The sequence below is a fragment of the Onthophagus taurus genome, chromosome 7 (assembly GCF_036711975.1).
Source record: "Onthophagus taurus isolate NC chromosome 7, IU_Otau_3.0, whole genome shotgun sequence".
Taxonomy (NCBI): Eukaryota; Metazoa; Arthropoda; class Insecta; order Coleoptera; family Scarabaeidae; genus Onthophagus; species Onthophagus taurus.
Window position 1 is genome coordinate 35,502,513 of NC_091972.1, and position 20,198 is coordinate 35,522,710.

The window sequence follows — 20,198 nt, forward strand, 5'->3', positions numbered from 1 at the left end:
GAATAGGTGAACACTAGATGAAATCGTGGTTTTACATCTTGTTGTTGGTAAAGTACGGGATTCGGAGAGTTTTAGAAACAAAGTTTTGGTATAAAAGTTGTAGCAAACTTTATTCTTAAGAATATTGCACTTTTACACTTTTGCTTTCAGATGCAAATATCGAGAAAAATTGAAATAGGTGAAAAATAGATGAAATCGTGGTTTTACATCTTGTTCGTAGAGTACTGGATTCAGAACGTTTTAGAAGAAAAGTTTTTCTATAAAAGTTGTAGCAAACTTTATTCTTAACAGTATTGCTCTTTCACACTTTTGTTCTCAGATGCATACATATCGAGAATAATTACAATAGGTGAAAATTAGATGAAATCCGGGTTTTACATCTTGTTGCTGGTAGAGCAACACGGTATTTGGAACGTTTTAGAAAAAAAGTTTTAGTATAAAAGTTGTAGCAAACTTTATTCTTAACAATATTGCTCTTTTACGATTTTGCTCTCAAATGTATAAATATCGAGAAAAATTGGTAAAAAACTAGATGAAATCGTGGTTTTACATCTTGTTGTTGGTAGAGTACTGGATTCAGAACGTTTTAGAAAAAAAGTTTCAGTATAAAAGTTGTACCAAATTTTATTCTTAATATATTTTATTCTTAATATTGTTCTGTTGCACTTTTTGTCAGATCATTTCAATTAAATGAAATCTATCTAGTTCTATTTCGACATTGAAAATGAATCGATTAGCTAGTTTTAGTTTTAGAATGTGGGATACAAAACCCACATAATCCGATGAGTAATCCTAGCAAAGTGGGTAAGATTGCGAAGTTCATTGTAGCCGGGAGGATTCCCTAAGTCTCTTATGCAACAATTTTAAAATATATTCCTGGTGACTAACCCATGTTAATGAATATCTATCACCGTGCGTTTCCGATGAGATATTTATTACCCAATCTATTTAATTCGAAAGCTATAAATGTTCTTAATGCACTTCTTTGAAATGGATGGATGTGTTTACACGTTACGGTTTTATCGGCAGACGACGGGGTAATATTTACGAAAAAGCTTAGACTACCAATAATGTTCGGTTTTAGAGACAGATGTTCTTTTTATCAGCAGGTGTTAATCGTTGATGCGCTTAACCGTGTAGTTTAGGTCAAGATTTTTAATGCACCATAATCTGATGATGAAACTTCGTCTTTATAGCCAACCGTTGACGTTGATGTATGAAACTTGTCAATTGAAAGAAGCCAACAACTACATCTTTACCGCTCTAGTTTTAAACCGAGATCGATAGAATACAATAACGTAACTTCGAGTTTTGCAATAACAAGTTGCGATCTTCTCCTCTTGATATAAAAGTGATCTATAATTACTAAAATAACTATGTGAATTGATTGGTTTTGAAAACACTTAGGATACATCGTTCTTGAAATAAGATCTCTTCCATTTCGAGGCAGTTATTTTTCTTATCGTTTGATCGGCACTGTAAAATATCGTGACTCAGCAATTCTGGGCCACCTTAAATGCTATATAACGAACTGTATACAAGCAACATCCTCCTGGTCAGCCTCTTTGAGCTTCTCAACTTTTCTGACAGGAGGTGATGCGTATTAAACACTCTTCGAAAGTTCGACCGTTAACTTTTAAATACATACGAAAAAAAAATAAACGATCAACTCCAAAGAAGGATAATAGCAAATTATAGATTATAAACTCAAAATCTTTTTGCTATCGTTTAATTTTAAACAAAACATAAATGTGTATTAATCTTTTTTTGATTTTTGTTCTTTTTTTGTTTGCAGAGGTCGTTTACGCTGATCCTCCAGGCTTTGGACTACAGCAATCATTCCGTCCCAGCAGGTAACATGCATGTTTACTCATAAATCTTCCGGAAAGGGTCGTTTTAAAAAAATAAATAATATACTGCATAACAAGAACTTAATTTTAAGTACAAAAAAAACAAACGTTGATTGATTAATTTGTTCGAATCGTTTCAAAATAATTTAACACCTGAGTTCGTTTAAGTTCTCATTTAAGACTATTTCAATAATACCCCATAATAAGACTTGAATCGTATCGACATACCGGGTGTCCAATAAACGTCGGACCGAACTAAAATAACGACGCCGAGAAATGAGTGACAAATTACTGAATAATGCCTCGAGGCATTTTCTTCGACGACGGTCAATATTTATTCGTCCATTTACGATGCTATCATAACATTTTTTATTGCCTTGTATCCTTCGGGTAAGCTATGTTATAAAGACAAGGTGTCCACCAAGAAACGAAGACGCGCTCACAGATGTCCATCTCTGCGAAAGGAAAGAACGAACATCATCGTTTCTTGAGTACAGGTATAAACACGCCCGCTCAGCGATGACGTTGCCATTACCTTAAGTATGCTCGTTAAATTTACAAATGTTTGATCGGTACTTAAAAGTTTTACGTGACACTTGGACGTATTTACTTTAAGTGTTTATGTCAAATACTTTATTAAAATATTAATTTTAATTCATATATAAAACTTATTTTTTTATGAAATACTCTCATATTCATAAATCGTTGTGAATGAACGAAGGATACTCACGTTTGTAACCTGAGGGTCTTGGTTAATGTTATCGTGAGTTGTGTGGCCGGCTTCTGCTCCAATTACATAAGACTTGAGGGGATACACACTAAATACTCAATCAAGATACACTTAATGTATATCAATTTTAAGTATTTTAACATAATTTGTTAATAAAATCATAAACTTTTTAAGGAAGATAGAGAAGATGAGATATAAAATCGATTTTTTAGTGTATCGTTTTGCAATTCTCAGAAATTATATAAAAATGTGCCAACTTTTTAATGAAATTAATCGTTTATAAAAATGTTGTTTAGTTTTTGAGAAAAAAGTTTAAGTACAACAATGCGTTTCTCATTGTTAGGGTAAACGATTTTCTTCGCCCAATTTCAAGAAATCATAATAAATAGGGGTTTTAATAAATAATTACAAAATTATTACCATTTATAGACAAAATGATAAGCTTTTCAATGAAACCAAACCATTTTCAATATATCTTTTAGTTCTTGAGATATCAATATTTAAAGTCAATCAACTTTTCTTTACATTTTAAGCCATTTTTTATACTTTATAATATACTTTAAACACTGTCAAATGTCATTTCCTTACATTTAACTACTAATTAAAACATGTGCTTATTTACACTATTTTCTGTTAATTGAATGTGTTTTCGTTATCAGTTTATTAAAACAGTAAATCTGTCCGAACGAGAAAGAATAAAAATTCTGGATATGACTGGTGTTGAGGATCAAACACGACTTCATAACGCAATAGTTGTCTTTTTTACTTCAATGTATCTAGAACCAACAACCCCTTAGCCAAAGTATGAAAAAATATTGTGTCGTAAAATATCAGCTATATAAAGCTAATCTTACTTACAAAATGATTTTGAACTTTTCAAAACATCTTTAAATATTTGCTAATTGTTGAATTTGTATTCGTTAAAAAAGGATTTAAGATTCTAGATACCAGTGTGTTTATAGCCACAAAGAAGAATGAGTGATTGGATGATAAGTTGAAAGAATGATCGATGATATCAGGAATTTTAGTATCAGTATGCCAATACTAGTAAGATATTCTAAAGCAAGTATAGGAGTTATTAATTGGTGATATTTCCACAAAGATCCTTCAAGAAATTACTTTTATAGCGAATTTTGCAAGTTATCGATGAAAATTGCAACATCGAAAATCTTATCAAAACTTCAAATATTGTTTTCTCAAAAACTAAAAGTTATTTTTCAAAACAGGTTGGTTCATTGGAAAGAGGACACTCTTATTAACACTTTGAGAAAGTTTCAAACTTATATTCCAAGAAATCGATTTTATACGAATTATTAAAATTTAATCGGTGGAAATTGCAAAATTCCAAAAAATTGTCGATTATTTCAAAAATTTGTTTCTCAAGAACTAAAAGTGATTTTTCAAAACGGCTTTTTGCATTAAAAAGAGGATACGTTAATTAATAATTGGTGATATTTGCACAAAGATCCTTGAAGAAATTAATTTTATAGCGAATTTTGAAAATTACCGATGAAAATTGCAACATCGAAAATTTTATCAAAACTTCAAATATTGCTTTCTCAAAAACTAAAAGTTATTTTGCGAAACGGTTTGGTTCATGTTAAAGAGGACACTTTTATTAACACTTTGGAAAATTTTCATACTCATATTCCAAGAACTGGATTATACACGAATTTTTAAAACTTAATCGGCGAAAATTTAAAAATTGGAAAAAATTGTCGCTCATTTCAAAAATGTATTTCTCAAGAACTGAAAGTGATTTTTCAAACCGGCTTGTTGCATTAAAAAGAGGATACTTTAATAATTCGTGATATTTCCACAAAGATCCTTCAAGAAATTAATTTTATACCGAATTTTGAAAATTACCGATGAAAATTGCAACATCGAAAATTTTATCAAAACTTCAAATATTGTTTTCTCAAAAACTAAAAGTTATTTTTCAAAACGGGTTGGTTCATTGAAAAGAGGACACTTTTATTAACACTTTGGGAAATTTTCATACTCATATTCCAAGAACTGGATTTTATACGAATTTTTAAAACTTAATCGCCAAAAATTGCATAATTCGAAAAAATTGTCGATCATTTCAAACATTTATTTCTCAAGAACTGAAAGTGATTTTTCAAAACGGCTTGTTGCATTAAAAAGAGGATACTTTAATTAATAATTGGTGATATTTCCACAAGAATCCTTCAAGAAATTAATTTTATAGCGAATTTTGAAAATTACCGATGAAAATTGCAACATCGAAAATTTTATCAAAACTCCAAATATTGTTTTCTCAAAAACTAAAAATTATTTTTCAAAACGGGTTGGTTCATTGCAAAGAGGACACTTTTATTAACACTTTGCGAAATTTTCATACTCATATTCCAAGAACTGGATTTTATACGAATTTTTAAAACTTAATCGGCGAAAATTGCAAAATTCGAAAAAATTGTCGATCATCTCAAAAATTTATTTCTCAAGAACTGAAAGTTATTTTTCAAAACGGCTTTTTGCATTAAAAAGAGGAATACTTTAATTAATAATTGGTGATATTTCCACAAAGATCCTTCAAGAAATTAATTTTATAGCGAATTTTGAAAATTACGCATGAAAATTGCAACATCGAAAATTTTATCAAAACTTCAAATATTGCTTTCTCAAAAACTAAACGTTGTTTTTCAAAACGGGTTGGTTCATTGAAAAGAGGACACTTTTATTAACACTTTAGGAAATTTTTATACTCATATTCCAAGAACTGGATTTTATACGAATTTTTAAAACTTAATCGGTGAAAATTGATAAATTCGAAAAAATTGTCGATCATTTCAAAAATGTATTTCTCAAGAATTAAAAGTGATTTTTCAAAACAGCTTTTTTCCATTAAGAAGAGGATACTTTAATTAGTAATCGAAAGTGATAACAGCAACAGTTCTGTTAGTAATGAATGTGATGATGAATTACAAGTGAAGAGAAGAAAACTAGACGAAACTACAACAAGAGATTTTATATATCGTAGTGGAATTGTTACAATGAGGTTGCTAATGACAAATCTGATATAAATAAAGTTGTATTCAATGAAAAAAGTCCTATTGGAGTTGAACTTGATTATTATCTGTAGTGTCCAACACCTAAAAGATATACTAATGTGGAGTACTAAGTAATAGATTTTTAATATCCGGAAAAAGCCGGATATTTTGATTTTAAAAAGTGGCCGGACAGTTGTCGGATATCCGTTCCACCACTAGTATCAACCTATTATGCTGCTGAGCAAACTTTAGTCATATCTCAAAGGCATAATACCAAACTACTAACTTGGCTTCAGAGAGTCACATGGAACAATTGATCAGGTTCACAGAATTATGAGAGTTGCAAGAGACGCCTTCGGTGCAAAAAATTATTGTACGAAAGCATTTTGGAATATCTCACAAGCTTCTTTATTCAGCAAAGGGTGTGTCCTTTCTCAAGTCTTCAGCTTGTACGAACTGGTGTTTTGCAGTGCATTGTCCTGGGTCCAACCTTATACCTGTATACCTCAAATACACTACCACAGCCAATAATCTTGGCCACACACTTTGGTGAATTAAAGCAATTTGCACAAAATCTGTGAAGATAACCTTTACATTAAATAGTTTCCCTATCCATCGAGATAATCATTCAAAACTGGGGAAAACATATTTGAACTAAAAAGCACCAACTGGGACTTATCTATAGGGGAATCTATTGCTCTATGGGAAGAAATTGAAGCCACTGAAACTACACCGTTTTTGTATAACTCTCTCTCTATTTATAAATACAGAAATTTGTGCCATCAATCCGCAAAAGCAAAATGTGTGGATATGACTCCTACAAGACTCTTTTCATGGCACCTACCGTTTTAAGGGAATCTTAACTGGCAAAAGATACTTGCACTTTTTACAAAAAACCTTATCTCTTCCATAACGACCATAATAACCTTCAAGCAGCATTTATTTTTATAACAAAATGGCGCTTCTTTCCACTATGATGGCACTATTCCAGCCTATATAAGCGTGTTGTATTTCGATTGTTGGATCAGAGGAGTAGAGCCAATGGAATGGCTAGCAAAATCACCAGATTTGATTCCACTGGAACTTTTTCTGTGGAAATGTCATAATCTTATCGTACCTTCTTCATATAGTACTTTTGAGTGATCTCCCATGTAGTAATCCTATGATCTTTAAAATTGGTGGTTGCGTCAGATATGAATAAAGAAAGTACCTGTCTTTGTTCGAAAAGATAAGATTTATGTCATACCATGCGATTTCATCTTAAAATCGGCTCCAAATATCGTTTCATTTCACCAATTATAACGTACTTTAATAGTGGGTAGACATATTATTGTTTTAACGATTGGTTTTGTATCGTTTAGTATTAAAGGAAGTTTGCGAAATTCTTAAAAGCTTGCAAACGGAGGTAGCGAAAAGGGTGTGTTCCCACAAGATAATTATTATTTGTTTCGCAACGTGTGGGTTTCAAAGTTGTGAAAGGCCCTTTATCCATTTATCCAAAACCCCGATGAGTGAAGAATTTGCATTAAGCGGTAGATGTTAATGAATTTTCCTAACACAAGAGACAATGTAACCATCCGCTACCAGTAATAACCGTTTGTCTAATTGATTTTGATTAATGATCTCTCCACGTATTCGTTGTAGATCTTCTTTGCACAATCCAATCAACGACGGTTACCTTTCAAGATTTCAACACATTTTCGATTATAAATCATCTAATTCTAAATAACTTTTAATAATCTTTTCTCTTCTAAGTGGGATTAGAAAGTGTAAAGATGCTTCTGTAAATACTTCCTTCCTGAAACGTTTATTATAAAAAGCTTTTAGTCGTTTAATAAAGTTATTACCTCAATTCTCTATTTGAATACAACTAATAATAACTTTCTTTTCGAAAATAACACGTTTTCAAGTAAATTGATGGACTGTAACGAAAATACGAAAATATATTTGTTCGAAAAGAAATTTAACAACGTGTTTTGTATGTTATTACAGAGTAATCATGTGATTATGTTCATAAAGCGGAGAAATGAAAGTTTTTAAGGTTATTTGTACATCTGTTTTAAAGTGTTTTAATAATATAGTAAAATCTTGACTTAGTTAGAACGGACTTCGGATATAATATAATCTATTTAATATATCAGTATATTTAAATATAACTCTATTTAGTTGTCTATACGAATTGTTATGCAGCACTTGATTGTTGTATATTTTTATTGAACGAAAAGTTAAAGTAACACTAGATCTAGAACTAGAATCAATCGGGTTTAGCCATACGTCTCTTAAGACGGCTAAATCCGAATCTTTCTAGTTCTAGGTTTAGTATTAGTTCTAATGCTAGTGTTAGTTTAAGTTCTAAATGTTATTCAGAGATAGATTGTTGTATATTTTTCATTGTACTAAAGCTAGAACTAACACGAGACCAAGAACTAGAAAGTTTCGGGTTTAGCTGCATGTCTCTCAAGACGGCTAAACCCGAATGATTCTAGTTGTAGGTCTTGTGTTAGTTCTAGTAATAGTGCTAGTGTAAAACTAGAACTAGTTTAAAAACTTAGTTCTAGTTTTGCCAGCTACTACTGTCACTACAACTAGCATTAGACCTAGAACTAGAAACATTCAGACATGTTACAGTTCCATTCAGTCTCTTAAGACTGCTAAACCCGAATGTTTCTAATTCTAGATCTAATATTAGTTCTAAGCTCTAGTTTTAGTTCAATTAATTTCGAAATAAATGAATATTTATTTGAATTTGTTTCAGTAACCAACCTAATAGATGAAGCAACTTACTCCGGACTGATAGATCCTAGTGCAGAATGGCATACTTTAAATCATAATGGAGCCAGAACGAGACTGACTTACAGGATAAGAGTGAAATGCGATGATTTTTACTACAATTTAACGTGTACGAAATTCTGTAGAGCTCGTGATGACCCTTTCGGTCATTATAGATGCAATCCAAACGGCGATAAGGAATGTATAGAAGGATGGAAAGGAACTAATTGTGAAGAACGTAAGTAATTTAAATTAATTCATAAATTTATTATTAATTAATTTTAATCTTTCGTAATAAGTCTTACATAAAAACCGTTAGAAATTCCTTCCCAAGACATTAAACATCCGCATTTAAAAAGTGAAAGAGTATATGCAATTTTATCGTTATCAGTTTAGAACAATGCGTGGAAATGATTCTTATATGGGTCGGTGTTATTAATTAACATTTTCCTATTGTCGAGAAAATAAAAAACGACTTCTTTATACGTTATAATAAATTTAAGTGGGATTCGTCCTTTTTATAATTACACACCAGGAAATTAGTTAAAAAAGATTTTGTTTTGTTTGAAACAGATTAATATAAAAAGTAACGGAACCTGATATCTGATCGTTTTATAGAATTCCCAATGAAATTTTAATTCGACGCATAAATATTTCATAAAATTCAATTTGAAATGCCGATAGAAAACTTAATTATTGTAGTGTAACGTTTACAATTTTCTTATGAGAAAAATATATCTAAATTAAGCGCACAATACACGATTACGTGACTCAATCAAATCAAACCTGTACTTTATTATCGAATAAAAATGTATTATTGAATAGGTGATGCGAGCTGTTTTTCTGGTAAATTGATCATCAAGATGTTATGATCGATAGTGTAATTTTCACATGAAAGGTGCAATTTGCATATAAAATTGTTGGAAGACCTTCAAGATCGTAAATTTCTTATAAATGCCTTCTAAATGTTTGCAGTTTTGTTGGATAATTGATATATTACTATTATTATTGCAACTAAGATTGTTTTTTTAGTTTCATTTGTGTATGTTTTTCAATCTGGATGAGTAATAGCATAAATTTTCTTTTATTTAAGTTCTACACAATTATTAACGTTTGATTAATACTTTTTTTTCTGAGTATGCGAACATTGCTGACATCTTTAATGCTCATAACAAAATAAATAAAAACTGCGAGAAATACAACGATCTTAGGGTCTATTAATATTTTGTCTATCTTAGCCGAGTGTTGTGATTTTGCTTCTATCCTAATTTGTCACTCCTTTGGAGTTTTCTTTTTTATCATATCGTTATATTTTAGTCTTATCGAGAAATTAATTGATGCTATTCTAAGACTAGCGGAAGAAATTCTGTAAAACATCTTGGTAAATAAGTAATTTCTTAGGTTCATGTTATTCCATTATATTTGATGCGTATCGATAAACCATTTTTCAGTAAACTATCCATAGAAAATATGCCATAAAACACAACAATATAAAACGAAACCACATAATAGAAATCGAAGAAAAAGCGGTAAAAGCCCCATTAACAAGTATAGAAAAGATAAAGGTAATAGATGTAATAAAGGAAAACAGAAATGTTAAGTACAAAATTATAAGAAACATTACTTTCGACATAGTATGTATGTAGATTTTATATAAAATCTAAATACCATGCAAATTAAATCTAAAACTGTATAAACAACTTCATGACTAATTACGACGTTAAATATAGTAAAAAGTGATTGAATAACATAAATATCCAACAAGCATAAACTCACAGCATGTACAGATAAATTCAAGGTCTATTTCAAATGGTCATTTATATGAAAATAGTAGAAACGTAATCGTTAATATTAAGTTTTATACAAAATATTACAGCGACACTTAACCACGTAATCGTGAATATGTATGTTTCGAATAGTTTTCAAATTAATCACATATATTATGAAAAGTACCGTTTTATAGTTTTAGGAATTATATATACTTATAATTTTATTATTATTTCCTTTAGTTTTTGAGTTGTTATCAATTATAGTTACTAATTAAAGTTAATGATAGTAAGGTTCTGTTGTGATACAACAATATACAGTGAAGATAGAAAAAAACTTGTTAATTATAAAATAATCCATGCTTAATAATAAATTTTTTTTATTAAAATCATTTTTCCCCAAGTTATTAATTTTCGAGTTATAATAGTTTTTATTCAAAAATATAGGAAAAATGAGAATATGTTCGATTTGATCAATAAATATAAAAAATAGCAAAATACTTTCTGATAACAAAAGATTCATAATTTAATAAGAAATCTTTTTTATTCTAATAATTTTTTTCCATTTCTTTTAGTTTTTGAGTTATTATCAATTATAGTTGATAAGTGAAGTTAAGAATAGTAAGGTTTTGTTGTAATACAACAATAAGTATTGGAGATAGGAAAAAACTTTTTTGTTATAAATAATCCTTGCTTAATACGAAATATTTTTATTAAAATCATTTTCCCCAAGTATATTAATTTTCGAGTTATAATAGCTTTTACTCAAAAATATAGAAAAAATGGGATTATGTTCGATTTGATCAATAAATATAAAAAATAGGAAAATGATTTCTGATAACAAAAGCTTCATACTTTAATAAGAAATCTTTTTTATTCTAAAAATTTTTTTCACTTCTCTTAGTTTTTCAGTTATTATCAATTAAAGTTGATAAGTGAAGTTAAGAATAGTCAGGTTATGTTGTAATACAACAATAAATATTGGAGATACGAAAAAACTTTTTAATTATAAAATAATCCTTGTTTAATAAGAAATTCTTTTTATTAAAATCATTTTTCCCCAAGTATATTAATTTTCGAATTATAATAGCTTTTATTGAAAAACATAGAAAAGATGAAATTATGTTCGATTTGATCAATAAATATAAAAAATAACAAAATACTTTCTGATAAGAAAAGATTCATAATTTAATAAGAAATCTTTTTTATTCTAATAACTTTTTTCAGTTTCCTTTAGTTTTTGAGTTATTATCAATTATAGTTGATAAGTGAAGTTAACAATAGTAAGGTTATGTTGTAGTACAACAATAAATATTGGAGATAGGAAAAAACTTTTTAATTATAAAATAATCCATGCTTAATAAGAAATTTTTTTTACTAAAATCATTTTTCCCCAAGTATATTAATTTTCGAATTATAATAGCTTTTATTGAAAAATATAGAAAAGATGAAATTATGTTCGATTTGATCAATAAATATAAAAAATAACAAAATACTTTCTGATAAGAAAAGATTCATAATTTAATAAGAAATCTTTTTTATTCTAATAACTTTTTTCAGTTTCCTTTAGTTTTTGAGTTATTATCAATTATAGTTGATAAGTGAAGTTAACAATAGTAAGGTTATGTTGTAGTACAACAATAAATATTGTAGATAGGAAAAAACTTTTTAATTATAAAATAATCCATGCTTAATAATAAATTTTTTTTATTAAAATTATTTTTCTCCAAGTATATTAATTTTCGAGTTATAATAGTTTTTATTCAAAAATATAGAAAAAATGAGATTATGTTCGATTTGATCAATAAATATAAAAAATAGCAAAATACGTTCTGATAACAAAAGATTTATAATTTAATAAGAAATCTTTTTTATTCTAATAATTTTTGTCCACTTCCTTTAGTTTTTGAGTTATTATCAATTAAAGTTGATAAGTGATGTTAAGAATAGTAAGGTTATGTTGTAATAAAACAATAAATATTGGAGATAGGAAAAAACTTTTTAATTATAAAATAATCCTTGTTTAATAAGAAATTTTTTTTATTAAAATCATTTTTTCCCAAGTATATTAATTTTCGAGTTAAAATAGTTTTTATTTAAAAATATAGAAAAAATGAGATTATGTTCGATTTGATCAATAAATATAAAAAATAGCAAAATACTTTCTGATAACAAAAGATTTATAATTTAATAAGAAATCTTTTTTATTCTAATAATTTTTGTCCACTTCCTTTAGTTTTTGAGTTATTATCAATTAAAGTTGATAAGTGAAGTTAAGAATAGTCAGGTTCTGTTGTGATACAACAATATACAGTGAAGATAGAAAAAAACTTGTTAATTATAAAATAATCCATGCTTAATAATAAATTTTTTTTATTAAAATCATTTTTCCCCAAGTATATTTATTTTCGAGTTATAATAACATTTATTCAAAAATATAGAAAAAATGGGATTATGTTTGATTTGATCAATAAATATAAAAAATAGGAAAATGATTTCTGATAACAAAAGATTCATAATTTAATAAAAAATCTTTTTTATTCTAAAAATTTTTTTTCACTTCTCTTAGTTTTTCAGTTATTATCAATTAAAGTTGATAAGTGAAGTTAAGAATAGTAAGGTTATGTAATACAACAATAAATATTGGAGATAGGAAAAAACTTTTTAATTATAAAATAATCCTTGTTTAATAAGAAATTTTTTTTATTAAAATCACTTTTCCCCAAGTATATTTATTTTCGAGTTATAATAGCTTTTATTCACAAATATAGAAAAAATGAGATTATGTTCGATTTGATCAATAAATATAAAAAATAGCAAAATACTTTCTGATAACAAAAGATTCATAATTTAATAAGAAATCTTTTTTATTCTAATAACCTTTTTCCACTTCCTTTAGTTTTTGAGTTATCATCAATTATAGTTGATAATTAAAGTTAAGAATAGTAAGGGTATGTTGTAATACAACCATAAATATTGGAGATAGGAAAAAACTTTTTGATTATAAAATAATCCTTGTTTAATAAGAATTTTTTTTTATTAATACATTTTTTCCCCAACTAAATTAATTTTTGAGTTACATAAACTGTGATCATAATATTCAATTCTATTTTATAGAATATTTATTCAGTAATAGAAGATTTATGATGTTGGTTTATTACAACCTTTGAAACCATCATCAAATCAAATACTGGTAGGAAAATTACTCAGGATCGCTGTAAGATATCTATCATGAAGAATAATTGAATAGAGTTGAGGTGTAAATGCACAACAACAGCCTTATAGGCCATTATGGCACTAAACTATCAAGAGAATGATGTATTTGTACTCGTTATCTGATGCGAGTGCATTCAGTAAATGGAGATTTATAAGGAAAGAATATTATACACACTTAATGAGTGTGATATAAATTTTTAAAATACATCTACCCAACCAAAAAGTTGTTAACTTTAATAATATTATAAATTATGCATAAGCTATATCCGCTAATCCTTAGATATACGGTTAATTAACTATCGAAAGGAAGTAAAAGGTGTAAGCTCGCTTAGTAAATTAATAAAATTCTTAAACAGTTATAAGTTAAATTAATAATTAAACTTTAATAGTTAATGATTGGTAATAATATCTAGATAAGATTTTAGCGAGATTCTCATATTTCAAATATATTATTCGCATTAATCATATCCACCACATCCTACTTAATAACATTCCTTATTTAATTTATACACAATTTTTCATTAGTTGAGAGAAAGTTTATGTAGGTGTTACATGTCGTTAGGGATGAAGAACATCTGCAAAGAGGATATGTGTAGGATTTAGCAATAAATTTATTCGTCATTGAGGACAAATAATAAATTTACAATTGTCCCATTCATATTTACATAATCTTAAAAAAAACAATAATATAAAAGCGATTTTTTTTAAATGTGTTTAATTCCTCATTCAAAAAGGAAAACAAAGTTTAAATTCTCGTTTTACAAGGATCGTTCCACACGAAGAACCTGACTAACAAATAAACACCATTAGCTTAGCAACTAGCTAGATGGTAGTAGTACGGGAATTAGCGGCATAGATAAATTTACAAGCACTTCACATCGTCCGGACCGTGTCCGGAGTTGATCCGTAGTCATGTCGATCACCGTCGAGGAAACCTTATTAAGTTAGCAGGAACCACGAACGATAGATAAGTGGCGTTCGCAAAGAGTGGTCTCTCCATTCCACCTCACTCTAATAAGCGGTACTCTACGCAAGGTACAAACGGTTCCCATGGCGAAGAGTAGTGGTACTATCAACTACCACTAATGATAATTAACTTGCCCTAACGACAAAATGAACGACAAAGCGATTCTTTGAGTTGACGCTCGATTGTGTCGTTGTATGATGAGATTTTTTGAAAGTAATTTGATGATTATAGTATTGGATTTGAATTGGTGTAATCATATAGGTGTGTGATTGAACATCCTTGGTAGTAAAATAAGATTTTGATTTTGTGGAATTGTTGAGATTGATTGAGACGCAGGTTGGAAAGAAATTTACCTCGATGGCAGAACATTCCATCGTGTCAGAAATTAGATAATCCGCGTCCGAACCACAATAAACACGGCACTTGGGACATGGAACAAGAGAACGGACATGTCTAATTCGTTACCTTGTAGCCGGTTCTGTGACTATTAATCAGGGCGCGCACACGGTGTGTGTCTTTACTCCGCGTGGAACTCTTAAGAGAGAAGGTGCCGGCGACTTATATAACGTTATAAATTTCGAGAGATAGTCTCTATCTATCGATTTGCATTCGATACAGGCATGGCAATAATGTACCTGGTCGATTATCCCGCGGAGAACAATTCGATCGTGCGCGATCGACTCCTCGGCCTCGGCCGTTACGTAACATAAATTTCGAGTTGCGATATAAATAATAATGGCGAATCAGCGGGTAGGCCCGCTATTAACCCGGCAATCGAATACCGTAAGCGGAGATCCGTAAGGGAAATATGAAAAATCCAACATCGGAAGAATGGAGAGATGACAAGACAATGCGCGGTTTAAGAGACGTTACGAAATGTTGTTGAAATTTACTTTTACGTTTCGTTCAAAAATGTTAAAACAGGAAATAATGAAGGAAATTTTCGTAAAAGTAAAATCGATCGAAATGACGGAATTTCTAAAGAATGTACGAAGAAATGTATAAAATCTGCATATTCACACATTAATATATGATATTGGCATTTGTGACCTTTAAGATATCGAGGTGCATTTGCCAGAAGGAATTCTATTTATTTGTTCTTACTAACTGTTAAGAAAATAGATTCTGACGTAATTTTATCTTTACCTTTTAAATTTACTATGATGTAATTATTGTAAGATTATCTCTAAATGGTTTTATAATATGTATTGGTTTACAAATTTCTCTATAAACTATGTCTTTGGACATCACAATGGGTTATAACTATAACTATAAAAAATAAAAATGATGGAATATTCTTGTTGCATAAATAACATTCTATATTGACCCAAGACATATAATCCATAAACGTTTTTCTAAAAACTCACAAATCATTCCAATTTTACGTTTTTAACATCATAATGGCTATAACTCAAAGAGTATATTTTTTGTGTACAAATCAGATTCGAAATTTATCAAAAACATAATCCATAAACGATTTATATCCATCATTGATTATTACCATGCTAAAGCATCAAAAATTCCATATTTATTAAAACATGATGTTGCTAGAAATAGCAATGGATTATAACTCAGAAAGTAAAAAGGTTGGAATATTCTTGTTGCGCAAATAATGTTCTGAATTGCCCTAAAATACATAATCTATAAACGATTTTGATTCATCTTGAATTAGTACCAACCTAATGGACTCAAAATCACAATTTCTTCAAATTTGATACTTTAACATCATAATGGCTATAACTCAAAGAGTAAACATCTAGGAAATATTTTATGTGTACAAATTAGATTCGAAATTTATCAAGAAAATATAATCCATAAACAATTTATATCCATCATTGATTATTATCAAGCTAAAGCATCAAAAATTCCATATTTATTAAAACATGATGTTGCTAGACATCACAATGGGTTATAACTCAGAAAGTAAAAAGGTTGGAATATTTTTGTTGCGCATATAATGTTCTGAATTTGCCTAAAATACATAATCTATAAACGATTTTGATTCACCTTGTATTAATACTAGCCTAATGGACTCAAAATCACAATTTGTTCAAATTTGACGGTTTAAGATCATAATGGCTTATAACTCAAAGAGTAAACATCTACGAAATATTTTTTGTGTACAAATAAGATTGTAAATTTATCAAGAAAACATAATCCATAAACGATTTATATCCATCATTGATTATTACCAAGCTAAAGCATCAAAAATTCCATATTTATTAAAACATGATGTTGCTAGACATCACAATGGGTTATAACTCAGAAAGTAAACAGGTTGCAATATTTTTGTTGCGTATATAATGTTCTGAATTTGTCTAGAATACTTAATCTATAAACAATTTTGATTCATCTTGTATTAATACCAACGTAATGGACTCAAAATCACATTTTACTCAAATTTGACACTTTAACATCATAATGGCTATATCTCAAAGAGTAAACATCTAGGATATATTTTTTGTGTATATATTAGATTCGAAAATTATCAAAAAAACTTAATCCATAAATGATTTATATCCATCATTGATTATTACCAAGTTAAAGCATCAAAAGCTCCATATTTATTAAAACATGATGTTGCTAGACATCACAATGGGTTATAACTCAGAAAGTAAAAAGGTTGGAATAATCTTTTTACGTAAATAATATTTTGAATTGGCCTAAAATACATAATCCATAAACGATTTTGGTTCATCTTGTGTTAACACCAACCTAATGGACTCAAAATCACAATTTGTTCAATTTGATGCTTTAACATCATAATGGCTATAACTCAAAGAGTAAACATCTAGGAAATATTTTATGTGTACAAATTAGATTCGAAATTTATCACAAAAACATAATCCATAAACGATTTATATCCATCAGTGATTATTACCAAGTTAATGTATCAAAAGCTCCATATTTATTAAAACATGATGTTGCTAGACATCACAATGGATTATAACTCAGAAAGTAAAAAGGTTGGAATATTTTTGTTGCGCATATAATGTTCTGAATTTGCCTAAAATACATAATCTATAAACGATTTTGATTCACCTTGTATTAATACTAGCCTAATGGACTCAAAATCACAATTTGTTCAAATTTGACGCTTTAAGATCATAATGGCTTATAACTCAAAGAGTAAACATCTACGAAATATTTTTTGTGTACAAATAAGATTGTAAATTTAACAAGAAAACATAATCCATAAACGATTTATATCCATTATTGATTATTACCAAGCTAAAGCATCAAAAATTCCATATTTATTAAAACATGATGTTGCTAGACATCACAATGGGTTATAACTCAGAAAGTAAACAGGTTGCAATATTTTTGTTGCGTATATAATGTTCTGAATTTGTCTAGAATACTTAATCTATAAACAATTTTGATTCATCTTGTATTAACACCAATGTAATGGACTCAAAATCACATTTTGCTCAAATTTGACACTTTAACATCATAATGGCTATATCTCAAAGAGTAAACATCTAGGATATATTTTTTGTGTATATATTAGATTCGAAATTTATCAAGAAAACATAATCCATAAACGATTTATATCCATTATTGATTATTACCAAGTTAAAGCATCAAAAGCTCCATATTTATTAAAACATGATGTTGCTAGACATCACAATGGATTATAACTCAGAAAGTAAAAAGGTTGAAATAATCTTGTTGCGCAAATAATGTTCTGAATTGCCCTAAAATACATAATCTATAAACGACTTTGATTCATCTTGTATTAGTACCAACCTAATGGACTCAAAATCACAATTTGTTCAAATTTGACGGTTTAACATCATAATGGCTTATAACTATAACTCAAAGAGTAAACATCTACGAAATATTTTATGTGTACAAATAAGATTCTAAATTTATCAAGAAAACATAATCCATAAACGATTTATATCCATCATTGATTATTACCAAGCTAAAGCATCAAAAATTCCATATTTATTGAAACATGATGTTGCTAGACATCACAATAGGTTATAACTCAGAAAGTAAACAGGTTGCAATATTTTTGTTGCGTATATAATGTTCTGAATTTGTCTAGAATACTTAATCTATAAACAATTTTGATTCATCTTGTATTAATACCAACGTAATGGACTCAAAATCACATTTTGCTCAAATTTGACACTTTAACATCATAATGGCTATATCTCAAAGAGTAAACATCTAGGATATATTTTTTGTGTATATATTAGATTCGAAAATTATCAAAAAAACTTAATCCATAAATGATTTATATCCATCATTGATTATTACCAAGTTAAAGCATCAAAAGCTCCATATTTATTAAAACATGATGTTGCTAGACATCACAATGGGTTATAACTCAGAAAGTAAAAAGGTTGGAATAATCTTTTTACGTAAATAATATTTTGAATTGGCCTAAAATACATAATCCATAAACGATTTTGGTTCATCTTGTGTTAACACCAACCTAATGGACTCAAAATCACAATTTGTTCAATTTGATGCTTTAACATCATAATGGCTATAACTCAAAGAGTAAACATCTAGGAAATATTTTATGTGTACAAATTAGATTCGAAATTTATCAAGAAAACATAATCCATAAACGATTTATATCCATCATTGATTATTACCAAGCTAAAGCATCAAAAATTCCATATTTATTAAAACATGATGTTGCTAGACATCACAATGGGTTATAACTCAGAAAGTAAACAGGTTGCAATATTTTTGTTGCGTATATAATGTTCTGAATTTGTCTAGAATACTTAATCTGTAAACAATTTTGATTCATCTTGTATTAATACCAACGTAATGGACTCAAAATCACATTTTGCTCAAATTTGACACTTTAACATCATAATGGCTATATCTCAAAGAGTAAACATCTAGGATATATTTTTTGTGTATATATTAGATTCGAAAATTATCAAAAAAACTTAATCCATAAATGATTTATATCCATCATTGATTATTACCAAGCTAAAGCATCAAAAATTCCATATTTATTAAAACATGATGTTGCTAGACATCACAATGGGTTATAACTCAGAAAGTAAAAAGGTTGGAATAATCTTGTTGCGCAAATAATGTTCTAAATTGCCCTAAAATACATAATCTATAAACGACTTTGATTCATCTTGTATTAGTACCAACCTAATGGACTCAAAATCATAATTTGTTCAATTTGATGCTTTAACATCATAATGGCTATAACTCAAAGAGTAAACATCTAGGAAATATTTTATGTGTACAAATAAGATTCTAAATTTATCAAGAAAACGTAATCCATAAACGATTTATATCCATCATTGATTATTACCAAGCTAAAGCATCAAAAATTCCATATTTATTAAAACATGATGTTGTTAGACATCACAATGGGTTATAACTCAGAATGTAAAAAGGTTGGAATATTCTTGTTGCGCTAATAATGTTCTAAATTGCCCTAAAATACATAATCTATAAACGACTTTGATTCATCTTGTATTAGTACCAACCTAATGGACTCAAAAACACAACTTGTTCAAATTTGGCGGTTTAAGATCATAATGGCTTATAACTCAAAGAGTAAACATCTAGGAAATATTTTTTGTGTACAAATACGATTCTAAATTTATCAAGAAAACATAATCCATAAACGATTTATATCCGTCATTGATTATTACCAAGTTAAAGCATCAAAAATTCCATATTTATAAAAACATGATGTTGCTAGAAATCACAATGGATTATAACTCAAAAAGTAAAAAGGTTGGAATATTCTTGTTGCGCAAATAATGTTCTGAATTGGCCTAAAATAATGCATAAACGATTTTGATTCATCTTGTATTAATACCAACCTAATGGACTCAAAATCACAGATTGAAAATTCATATAATTTTGGAATATCTTCAGCGTCTTGAT

At 28.5% G+C, this 20,198-nt stretch overlaps 1 protein-coding gene across 3 annotated transcripts in view; it reads left to right on the forward strand.

The window, feature by feature from the left end:
- The window catches only part of LOC111424038 (protein serrate), a 188,851-nt gene that overhangs the window by 129,592 nt on the left and 39,061 nt on the right, over positions 1 to 20,198 (forward strand). For all 3 annotated transcript variants that reach the window (XM_071198214.1, XM_071198216.1, XM_071198215.1), the window contains exons 3-4: positions 1,796 to 1,853; positions 8,350 to 8,601. In XM_071198214.1, the coding sequence (XP_071054315.1) occupies positions 1,796 to 1,853; positions 8,350 to 8,601 (310 nt within the window). The remainder of the gene's footprint in view (positions 1 to 1,795; positions 1,854 to 8,349; positions 8,602 to 20,198) is intronic.